The following is a 12287-nucleotide window of genomic DNA, read 5'->3' as shown; positions in this document are numbered from 1 at the left end:
TTTGCTTGGTTGCTACTTAGAATGCATTTTCATCATTATAGTTCCAAATACTAGAACTCATGCTTATTTCATTCAAAGCATGATATTGAGTGCATAACATACAATAAGATGAAGTTGTTTAGTAAACCAGAGCCAAAAAGCCTTACCCTTTGCATATGTACTGTAAGTTTAACCTTTTTGAGCCTTATTTAGCCTATTTTCTTTGTTAGCCACATTATCCTTACTTAGCCTAGAATAGGACTATCCATACCCTTGTTCTTAAAGAATAGTGAAGCATGACTTAGAGGGAATTCCTTTTGACTTACATTATGCAGAAAAACAATTGTGGGGGAAGGATTTTCATTGATTTCATAAAAAATAAAAATAAAAATAAAAAGAAGAAGAAAAACGTGAAAAAGAAAAGAAAAGAAGAAAAAGAGTTAAGAAATAAGTGAGAATGAACTCACAAGTATTGGTTGTTGAAGAAAGGGTTGAAAAGTTTGAATTTGACCCTAAGTGTTATATGAACTTTCCCCTTGTGTTTAAGTTAGTTCTGCCATCAAAAGTGAATTCTAAGTGTCAATTTCATTACTTTGCTTACTATTGCTTTAAGAACCCTTGTTTATCCTTACCTTTCTTTATTAGCCAATACCTTAGCCCCGTTACAACCCTTAGACTTCTATCTTGATTGTTATGTGTTTCAATATGTGGAGTTTGAAATTGGTATGAGCATATGGAATCTCTGGTTCTTGCTTCTAAGTAGTAGCATTCCGTTCATGAGATCATATACATGTCATATTAATAATTCCAAAAAATGCTTTCTTTGTTTTAACATATGTGAGTGTTAGTCTACATGTTTACATCAATCTTCTCACATATACTTAGTATAGGGAGTGTAGTCAGAAAATCTATGTGAAAATAGAGAGTATATCCAGTGAAGAATTGAGTGAATTCTCTAAGGCATGTTACTACATTCAAAATGTTGTTTTAATTGATTAAATGTGAGCTAGTAAGTGGTAACTATGGTTAAGTGTTTGCTCAAGTGTAAAGAGAACTAAAATATGTGGGAGTAGTGATTTTTAATATGTCATGTTCATTGGAAATCCTTGAGACAAATGTTGGAAGGTCTAGATTGTGTTTTGTTTGTTTTGTTTTGCTCGAGGACTAGCAAAACCTAAGTGTGGGGGAATTTGATAGGAGCATATTTATGCAACTTAGTTAGCTTATTTTCTTGCATTTATGTTGTTAGTTCCTAGTTATTTTAGTATTTTAAGCAAATTTCGTGTGTTTGTAGGTCCAACTGGCTAAAGTGGCAAGCAAGTGCAATTTGGAGCATTTTGTAGCAGTTTTGGGTTTGGAATGGTTAGCACATGCTTGGAGCAAGGTGGATGGACAAAATTGAAGACCAAAGGAGGCTAGGAATCTGCTACAGAGATGGAAGAAATTAATTCAAGATTTGGAAGAAAAATAATCAGCCACAAAGAAGGAAACATGAGTCGAACTTCCTTATTTTGACTTAGTCAATCCTAATCTTTTCCTACTTATATTCCAACTATCAAAGGGGTTCCTAATCAATTTAGGACACTTAAATATAAGTTCTAGAAGCTTTAATCCCAGTCAAAGAGTCCTTGCCACACCAATTTTCCCTTTCCCTTTCCTTGCCGTGCAAGGCAGCACCTTTCCCTTTCCTATTTCCTATTTCCTATTTTCTGTCCTTGCCACACCCTTCTTCCCTTTTTCCCCTAGGATTCTGACTTTAATTACCCTTTTTCGTTAAGGATTTAGGGTCTAAATCTTTCCTTAAACATTTAATTAAAGCCATGATCCTTTCCCTAAAATATTCACATTCTGCCGCACAAGAAAAGAATCATTGAACCATTGAGCCAATCATCCATTCTTTCCACACACACAGCCGCACTAACCATTTAACCATCATCCTTCATACACAATTCCGCACCCTACCAATCATCCATCCTTGACCATAATACACCATAACCCAAATTCAGCCATTCCACACCCTTGTGTCGTAGCCTAGCAAGGAAGAGAGAGAGGAGGAGTAGCCTTGGACGTTTTTGCCATTCACGTTGGATTGTTGGAACATTTTAGGCGTAATCTATCTTTTGTTTTCAATGTTTAATTTAAATTCTTTTTGTTTTGCTGTGAACATGAGAGGGTAAACTTGTTTTAGCTAGAGGAGACTTTGAAACCATGATTATATTTGCGATATGAATTGATTAATTCCAGTTGTGATTTCATAAATTGTGAATGCAATTTACTTAACTGTTTGATTAAGAACTTATTCTTGTATGTTGATTAAGGAGGCCTACTTAGTTTGCATGCATGAATTTGATGCTAGAATATAAGGGAGTTTCACATAATTGTTACAAACTTATATTCACAAGTAGTGAAGGTTGCTGTTCACAATCGTGTTAAGTGAAATTCCTGGCATGAGTATCATGATGTCATAGTTACGAATGCCTTGTCAATGCTTATGATTTTCACAAAGCTTAATGATCTTTGCTTGTGTCTCTATTATGCAGTTCATGTAGGGAACTTGGGAAGAATAATTTGGTTGCCGATACGTTGTCTATCCAATTCAATGACTTAAGGAAAATCTGAGGGTTAATTAGTGATGTCACGGTTAATCTGGGGCATTGAGATTCATGGTTTATTGAAAAAGCAACTGGAAATCAATTTGTATGCAAGTGTGTCATGTGTGGAGAAGGACCCTCTAGCTAGCGTATCACCCATTAATTCACCAAATTCGTATTCCTTTAGTTTGTTAATCAAATCTATTTGTTTAGACTTTAAATTCGTCAAAAACCCAATCCCCCTTACTTTGTTGTGTCAAATTAGTTAGAATATGTCCTAATTTGTGTTTTTAAGTGCTTTGAGTCAAAACCAATTCAATTTTCATCCAAAGTAAGTCCTAGTGTCTAGTTTGAGTCTATTTGATTTCTTTATGTTGTTTTGAGTCTTTTTAGTTGTTTTGAGTTCTTTAAGTCTAGTTAAGTGTTTTTAAGCCTAGTTTAGTGTTTTTAAGTCAGTTTTAAGTAGATTAGCAATCCCTCCTAATCCCTGGCCTAGAACGATCCTTACTTACATCTTTACTACAATTGTCAGTAGGAGGGTTTAATTTGAGTGCTATCTTTTGTCACATCACGTAGCATTGGTCTAAACTCATAATGTACAACACGTACAAACCACAAAATCAAAGAGTCTACAAAAAAGCATGAGATTGATAGGAGCATATTTAGACGACTTAGTTAGCTTGTTTTCTTACATTTATGTTGTTAGTTCATAGTTATTTTAGTATTTTGAGCTATTTTCGTGTGTTTGTAGGTCCATAGGCCTTATGAAGCAATAAGGTGCATTTTGGAGCAAAATTGGGCTTGGAATGTATAGCATATGCTTGGAGCAAAAGGAATGGACGAAATTGAAGACTTAAAGATGTTAGGATTCCTAATCAAAGAAGGTTTCCTACTTGAAGTAGGAAAGTTAAGCCAAGGTTTCCTATTTTGGTTTGACCTTTCCTAATCCTAAATGTCCCTATGTTCCAGCAACATTGAAGGTTTCCTATGCATTCTAGGACATAAATCAAAGGTTCCTTGCACCATTCTAGCCCTTGCCGTACCCCTTTCCCTTTCTTTATTCCTTGCTGCACAAGGTAGCCTAAATCCTTGCCTAATTTCAGCCTTAAAACACATTCCTATTTTATTCTAAGTCTTTGCCGTGCAAGGGGATTGTTTCTTCCCTATTTTGTGTCCCAAGATCACATTCCTTTTTAATCCTAGTCAATGCCGCACCCTACATTCATTTTCTATCCTATTTTCTGGCTTTAATCTTTCCTTCCCTTTTCTTGCCGCATGTCACATTCCTATTCCCTTCAATTTCTTATCTTACTTACTTATTTTGGGGAGATTCTTACCTTTAATGCTCTTGGACAAAATAGCTAAGTTTCACTGACCTTCCCTAAGACTTTGCCGCACCCATACACACATTTATTCATTCATAAACAGATTTCAGTCATCATTCATCTCTCTCACCACTCATAGCCACATCTTTCCATTCAACCATCAACCATACACTTTGCCGCACTCTATCCTCCACCATACCTCTTCGCCATTCATCTATCCTTCACCCTAACACACCATAAACCACTTTCACACCCTAAAACCTTTGTGTCGCAGCATAGCAAGGAAGAAGTTGAGGAGAAGAAGCCTTGGACGTTTTTGCATTCAAGTTGGATTGTTGGAACGTTTTTAGGTGTAATCTATCTTTTGTTTTCAATGTTTTATTTAAGTTTTCTTTGTTTTGCTGTGAACATGAGAGGCTAAACTTGTTTTAGCTAGGGGAAACTTTGAAACCATGATTATATTTGCGATATGAATTGATTAATTCCAGTTGTGATTTCATAAATTGTGAATGTAATTTACTTAACCGTTTGATTAAGAACTTATTCTTGTATGTTGATTAAGGAGGCCTACTTGGTTTGCATGCTTGAATTTGAATCTAGAATATAAGGGAGTTTCACATAATCGTTACAAACTTATATTCACAAGTAGTAAAGGTTGCTTTGTCACAATCATGTTAAGTTAAATTCCTGGCATGAGTATCATGATGTCATAGTTACGAATGCCTTGTCAATACTTAAGGCTTTCACAAAACTTAATGATCTTTGCTTGTATCTCTATTATGCAGTTCATGTAGAGGATTTGGGAAGAATAATTTGGTTGCCGATGCGTTGTCCATCCAATTCAATGATTTAAGGAAAATCTGAGGGTTAATTAGTGATGTCACTGTTAATCTGGGGTGTTGAGGTTCATGGTTTATTGAAAAGAAAAAAACAACTGGAAATCAATTTGTATTCAAATGTATCATGTGTGGAAAACAATCCTCTAGCTAGCTTATCACCCATAGTTTTCCCCAAATTCATCCAAACTTTGTCTAAGTCTTTAAGTTACTTGTTTTTACTCTAAATTTGTCAAAAACCCAATCCCCTTTACTTTGTTGTGTCAAATTAGCTAGAATATGTCCTATTGTGTGTTTTTAAGTGCTTTGAGTCAAAACTAATTCAATTTTCGTCCAAAGTAAGTCCTATAGTCTAGTTTGAGTCTATTTGATTGTTTTGAGTCTTTTTGGTTTGTTTTGAGTCATATAAGTTTAGTTAAGAGTCTTTGAGTTTATTTCAGTGTTTTTAAGCCTAGTTTTGTATTCTTGAGTCAGTTTTTATTAGATTAGGAATCCCTCTTAATCACGGGCCTAGAACGGTCCCTACTTACATCTTTACTACAATTGTCAATAAGAGGGTTTAATTTGAGTGCTATTATTTATCACATCAGAGATAAGCTCAATGAGTAAATAGATATAAAGTTTTAATGCATGTACTTCAAAACCCTTATTTTCTTTAAAATGAGGTCGGCGGCAGCCCAATGCTCACCCTCCTTGCCCTCCTCCCTCTTCCCCTTTCTTCCTCCTTATCCCCACATTTCTCCTTGTTTCTCACCTTTTCATCCGACTCCCTCCAGTTTTTCCCTTCTCCAAACCACCATGGCTGGTGATTTAGATTTTCTTTTTTATGCACTTAGATTTCGACCTCTTCCAGAGGCGCACTTTAGTGGTTCGTAGCATTTAAAGTGCATTTTGCACTAATTTGTAGAATTATGGGAGCGCTCTCAGCGGGGTAGCTTGCCTACCCCCATTTTCTATTCATCCTTTTTGTTCTTTGGCCCTTCTTCTGGGTGGTGGCTATGGATTTGAGGTGGTGGTGCGGCTGTTTTGGTGGAGGTGTCTGCTTTACATTTTCATGTCTAGGTTTTTTAGTTTGTTTGCTATGGGATGCTCACTTTAGGTCCATTTCATGGTAATTTTCTTTTATGGAGTTGGACTTTTGCTTGGCCTTTTTAGACTCTCTTTTGAAGTTGTTTTTATCTTGTAATAGCTTTCTCTTTTAATGAAATTTACTTTAATTGACAAAAAAAAAAAGGTCATGAAACAGAATAAAAATAAGAAATAGTGAAGAGAAACTTTTGAAGCTTTATCTTAGTTCTCTATTTCATTTAGCTTTTTTCCTTGATCTGCAACCTTTTTCTCCTTGATGTTGTTTGGTCTTTTCTCTCTCAAAAACTGATTACTTTTCTCTGTCTAGAGAGAGGGAGAGATGCCTGTTGCCAAGTCCCTTCCCTGTGTCTAAAAGTGAAGAAAGTTTTTGGCTTTGCCATCCCCTAAAAGACTTAAAAAGCTTCACAAAAGCCCTGGTCTTTTATTTCCTTGTCTGCCATTAGAATGCCATAAATATAATCCACTTTGGACAAGGATTGTCTGTCTTTTCATTTTTAATGTCTTTCCGTGCTTTTTTGTTTGTGTGATCATGGTTAAGTCATTTTAATAATTTATATTACTATTTATTTTTGTCTTATTATTTCTATAGAAAAACAATATAAAATATTACGTGACTTAATCGTAATCACACAAAACAAGATGAGAACACAAAAGTAGAAGGGAAGATTATCCTTGTCCAACCCACTGTACTTCTCTCCCGTATCCCCACATGCCACCGGCAGCTCTCCCTCCCTCCCTCTCTCTCTCTCTCTCTCTGTAGATTGTAGTTAGAGAGAGAATCAACACTGGTGATTTTCCGGTGATTTCTTCCCTTTACTCATCTCTGTCATTGACTCTTTCCACGAAAATGAGTTGATATTTTACTCGAAAGTCACCCACAGAACTTGATTTTCCTTCTGATTTCGGAAAAATCTCAACTGGGTTCTGATACTAACCCCATTTTCCCATCTGGGTAGTCCTCAAATCCCACAAAAACCCATCAAAAACAGAGAAATTCGCCACCTTTAACCAAACATGATCAGTTTCACAGACCTGTACCACGTCGTCACCGCCGTTGTGCCGCTGTACGTGGCCATGATCTTAGCCTACGGCTCCGTGAAATGGTGGAAAATCTTCAGCCCCGACCAATGCTCCGGCATCAACCGGTTCGTCGCTCTGTTCGCAGTTCCTCTGCTCTCCTTCCACTTCATCTCCACCAACAACCCCTACGCCATGAACTACAGGTTCATAGCGGCTGACACCCTTCAGAAAGTCATCGTCCTGGCGGTCCTGGCTGTGTGGTCGAGAACAAGCGCCAGAGGCTCTCTCGAATGGTCCATCACTCTCTTCTCCCTCTCCACTCTGCCCAACACTCTGGTCATGGGGATACCACTTCTGAAGGGCATGTACGGCGACGCATCCGGCAGCCTCATGGTCCAAATCGTCGTCCTCCAGTGCATCATTTGGTACACTCTCATGCTCTTCCTCTTCGAGTATAGAGGTGCCCGCCTCCTCATTGGTGAACAGTTCCCGGACACCGCCGGCTCCATCATTTCCTTCAGGGTCGATTCCGACATTATATCCTTGGACGGGAAAGAGCCGTTGCAGACAGAGGCCGAGGTAGGAGAAGACGGGAAGCTCCATGTCACTGTCAGAAAATCGACGAGCTCTCGCTCCGAAATCCACTCCAGAAGATCCCACGGACCCAACTCCGGCGTGTCCTTCACCCCAAGGCCTTCTAATCTCACCAATGCGGAGATTTATAGCCTTCAGTCTTCGAGAAACCCGACTCCCAGAGGCTCCAGCTTTAACCACACTGATTTTTACTCCATGGTGAACGGGAAAAACAACATGAGCAATGCCAGTCCGAGACAATCGAACTACGGCAATGTGGGGTTTGATGAGGAGGCCGGAGGAGTTGGGGGGGCCAGAGGACGAGCAAATGGGGGGAGTTCGGGGTATCCGGCGCCTCCCAGTGCCGGAATTTTCTCTCCGGTGACTGGACCCGCTGCCGGGGCCAAGAAGAAACCCATTGGGGCTGATGGTGGCAATGACCTTCACATGTTTGTTTGGAGCTCAAACAATTCGCCTGTGTCGGAAGGAGGCATTCATGTTTTCAGAGGAGGAGAATATAGCAATGAACTTGTTGGGGTTGCTCCCCACTACAAAGGTAATGCTTTTGCAGTTGAAATATCTGTTTCTGTTAATTCCTGTAACTGTAATTGTATTTCTCCGGATCAATGTTTCAAGTTTTGGTTTGTTTTTGCTTTTTTGTATGTCCCAGTTTTGTCCTCTTGCTTTCCAAAACAAAAATCCCTTGCTTTTTATTGGTACCATTTGGCATGTTGAATCTTGATCCACAACAACTGCTTTTGAATAGATTATGATGAGTTTGGCCGAAATGAGTTCAGCTTTGACAACAGGCCGGCTTCAAACGAGGCTGATCGGGAAGGTCCGGTGCTTTCCAAGTTGGGTTCGAGCTCCACCACTGAACTCCACCCCAAGACAGCTAATGGTGGTGAATCAAAGACCGCAGCCATGCCGCCTGCTAGCGTTATGACCCGACTTATACTAATTATGGTGTGGCGAAAACTAATTAGGAACCCAAACACTTACTCAAGCCTCATTGGCCTCACCTGGTCTTTGGTCTCCTACAAGTAAGCATTACTGACTTGTACAATACATCAAGGGGACCTTTAAAATCATAATTCCAAGCTATAATCTGTGTTGTGATTTTCCAGGTGGCACATTGTTATGCCTGCGATTGTAGCCCGCTCGATTGCCATTCTGTCTGATGCAGGTCTTGGAATGGCCATGTTTAGTCTTGGTATGTTTAACTTGTAGTCCTTTGTGCTAAATGTCATACACAACTACAGTCTGAAGTATATATCGTTAATGATCATTTTATTTGTAATGGGATTGCAGGCTTGTTCATGGCTTTACAACCAAGGATGATTGCTTGCGGAAATACAATTGCTTCCTTCGCCATGGCAGTTCGATTCCTTACAGGGCCGGCTATCATGGCAGCGGCCTCAATTGCCGTTGGACTGCGAGGTGTTCTGTTGCACATTGCCATTGTACAGGTGCGGGAGTTTTAGCAATGCAGTAACAAATTGTACGGGGAATTTATTCTTGTATTGTGTTTGATTTTTCAGGCAGCTCTTCCACAAGGGATTGTTCCGTTTGTCTTTGCTAAGGAATACAATGTTCATCCAAACATACTAAGCACCGGGTTCGATCACCAACAATCTTCATCTTGAATTTGATTAAACGTCACGTCTCTTATTAGACTAGTAGCATTCTATCGGAATTCATCTGATGAGTCCTTTTGTTCCTGTTCTGCAGGGTTATCTTTGGAATGCTAATCGCTCTTCCGATCACATTGGTTTACTACATCTTGCTAGGGCTTTGAAACAGAGATCTCTTTATCATGTCGAGCAAACATAATGTAGGAGGATTACCCTTTTGGCATTAGGGTGTTTTTTTCTTTTTTGTTCTCCTAACCGCATAGGTTTTCAGATGAAGGTAGAGAGAGGGAGAGACGTGGAGGAAATATAGACATTGACAAATTCTCTCCACACAAGGTTTAGAATTTAGATATGGAGGGAGAAGTTGAGAAATGAGCTTTTAGAGCTTACTTATGCTGTAATTTGCCTTTTTATATGAACCCTTTCTTTCTTTTGTGCCTCTTTTGATGAAGTGAAGCCTCCCTCTTCCCTATTTTTTACCTTTTTGTCATAGGGGATTTTACTCAATTGGATTCTCTATGCAAAGATATTTAAAGCCCAATTGGAAGGGATTTTCATTTAAAAAAAAAAAAAAATTAGTTTTAACACTTATTATTACACATTAAACTTCAATGATCCAAAATGTTTATTTGTTAAGTTTCGATTCGTGAATTATTTTTACAAAAATTCAATTCAATTTAAAACTGTTTGCCTATTTAATTATAACGATGAAATTTTAATAATTTTTAGAGAATAAAGTGTTGGTCAATATTTGTGAATTCAATTAGATGTCTTAAATATTTTGATTTGGCTAATATTTTACAAGAATGGTCTATGAGATGTAACTTAAAGTATAAACAATTTAAATCATTAAAGTTCGATGTAACGTGAACTTAACATCTAATCCCTATTTTTATAAAAGAATGAAAATTCCTTTCCGCTTCCTTTAAAGCCAATGCCTGCTTTTATTCTCTGTGTGGAACAAGAACCAACCAAACAGTGGACAGTCTGTATTTTCAGGAGAGAGATCATCTCCGGATTTCTTCTACCTAATCCTGCTTATCAAATAATTATGATTCTTGAAATTTGATCCAATAGCTACAAACAGGAATCCGCTTTAAAAGTTATAATAATTTTAGTTGTTGAATCAAATTTTAAAAATTCAGATTATTTGATAAGTATAATTAGGTGAAAGGAATCTAAAGAATATCCCTTTCCGTATTTACAGCCTTCCACAGCTGAAAAAATAAACAAGCACTTTTATTAATGCTTTTTACCAGCTTTGTGAGCTGTCATTTGGCTTCCCATTCATTTCACTTGCGTACACAAACTCATAAATCTCTGTTTTTTCCTCGTTCTTTATACTATTATTAATGTTTTAACAATTTCTGTGACCTAAGGAGTAATTTCCTACACTTTCTTTTTGAGTCATTATAATATCTCATTGCATTAAAATAATGTTAATTAAGAAATTTAACTCATAAAATTGTATCTTTATTTCAAAACTTACGAATAACTACTCAAGTCCTTGAGGGCAAAGGCTCAAAGCTTTCTAAGCTACTAAAGTAATAACATGTGTAATTTTTTTTCAATACAATACATCATTGATTTAGTAGATTAAAACATCACGTGACGGTAAAACGCATATAGAAGCCTCTATGCCTGTCTAATATATGTATAATCTCAAATCTCAATGGATGGGATGGGACGGGGGTATGGACGATAAAGCATGCATGTCGGTTGGTTTATTCTCTGTAAGTCTCCCATTCAGGATGTGTTTGGCAGCGCTTGTAAATCTCTCTGCTTTTGGTCTTTGGACTGGGGAACAAGGACCGCTCATAGAGACTGAGACTCAGAGAATTGGTTTCTTTCTTTCTTTTTTCTTTTTCTTGGTTACAAAAGATTAGTTTCTTTCCCACCAAGTTGAAACATTTTTTTTAATATTATTATTAAAAAACATAAGAGAATTTAAAACGATTACAATAATTTAAAAAATAAAAAGTATAATAATTTAGAAAATTGAGAATTTCAAACTTAATATGCATCAACAGCCTATCACAAAGATATTAGACGAAATCCAAGTTCAACCTTTTACTAGCAATAGCAATTGCAATTTGCATTGGCCAATAAAATTTCAGCTGATACTATAATATTCTAAACAGATAAAAAAAATCAATTTATTTTGTCTTTAATTCCGCTTTTAGATGTGTAGCCACTAGGGAGAGAGAGAATCAATGAGGTTTAGCCTACTTTTTTATTATGTAAATAATATCGATTGTTTAAAAGGGACTTGTCTTGAAGGTTATATCTAATTTACCAAAGAAAAAAAAAAGGGTATACTAATCGAAAATGATTTCCATACCACATTTTTGGTATGCGCATTATTACTTGTATTTTCTTAAGAGAGAATTGTAGCAATAGTCCTTTAAATTTAACTCAATTAGAGCAATGGTCCATCAACTAAAAATTCATGATCATTGGTCCCTTGACTCATTAAAACGTGCAGCTATAGGGTCCTTTTCGTCAACTCCATTAGATTTCCGTCAAAATAAGTCATGTTAAAAAAAACAACAAAAAAAAACAAAAAAAAGCAAAAAACCATTTGCACGATTCATTTTAACGAAAGTTCTAACAGAGTTGACGAAAAGGATCATAGCTGGACGTTTTGATGAATTAAGGGACTAATGGTCATGAACTTTTAGTTGAAGGACCATTACTCCAATTGAGTTAAAGTCGAGGGACCATTGTGATGCGTGATTTATACGCGCACAAATTAAACCCTCTTTTTGTCAATTGTAGTAAGTATGTAAGTAGGGATCGTTCTGGACCGGGGATTAGGAGGGATTGTTAATCACTTGGATTTGACTCAAAAACGTAAAATAACAATATGAAGCACTATACTAGACTCAAAGAATGCAAAACTAAACTTTTAAAAAACTAAGACAAACCAAAAGACTCAAAACAACACAAACACACTCAAATCTGCCTAAAAACCACTTTCTGGGCAGATTTGAGCACAAACACAAATTTGGACGAAATTAAGTAATATCTTGACTCAAGAACGTAAAAACACAATATAAAACACTAAACTAACTCAAAGAATGTAAAACTAAACACTTAAAACATTAAAACAAACCAAAAGACTCAAATATCACCCAAAACACTCAAAACTGCATTAAAATCACTTTCTGGGCAGTTTTGAGCACTTTGGTGAATTTGGAGGAATTTATGTAATAAATTGAATCACAACACTTATAAACA

At 37.0% G+C, this 12287-nt stretch overlaps 1 protein-coding gene across 1 annotated transcript; it reads left to right on the top strand.

Moving 5' to 3' along the window:
• The first annotated feature begins 6512 nt into the window (after window positions 1-6512).
• On the top strand, window positions 6513-9511 carry LOC137745718 (probable auxin efflux carrier component 1b). Its single transcript, XM_068485717.1, has 6 exons — window positions 6513-7969; window positions 8180-8456; window positions 8541-8626; window positions 8725-8882; window positions 8955-9031; window positions 9145-9511. Exons 1-6 carry the CDS (start codon window positions 6835-6837, stop codon window positions 9209-9211), a joined length of 1800 nt encoding a protein of 599 aa, XP_068341818.1. The 5' UTR covers window positions 6513-6834; the 3' UTR covers window positions 9212-9511.
• The last annotated feature ends 2776 nt before the right edge of the window (window positions 9512-12287 follow it).

The sequence above is a fragment of the Pyrus communis genome, chromosome 9 (assembly GCF_963583255.1).
Source record: "Pyrus communis chromosome 9, drPyrComm1.1, whole genome shotgun sequence".
NCBI classification, from domain to species: domain Eukaryota; kingdom Viridiplantae; phylum Streptophyta; class Magnoliopsida; order Rosales; family Rosaceae; genus Pyrus; species Pyrus communis.
The sequence above is the reverse complement of the archived record's forward strand: the minus strand, read 5'-3'. Positions and strand labels throughout refer to the sequence as shown.

Bases quoted from the DNA above. Each gene is read 5' to 3' on its own strand.
- LOC137745718 (XM_068485717.1), top strand. From the start codon at position 6,835: ATGATCAGTTTCACAGACCTGTACCACGTCGTCACCGCCGTTGTGCCG. The intron at 7,970-8,179 runs GTAATGCTTTTG...GCTTTTGAATAG, and splicing joins GGTTGCTCCCCACTACAAAG to ATTATGATGAGTTTGGCCGA. The intron at 8,627-8,724 runs GTATGTTTAACT...ATGGGATTGCAG, and splicing joins AATGGCCATGTTTAGTCTTG to GCTTGTTCATGGCTTTACAA.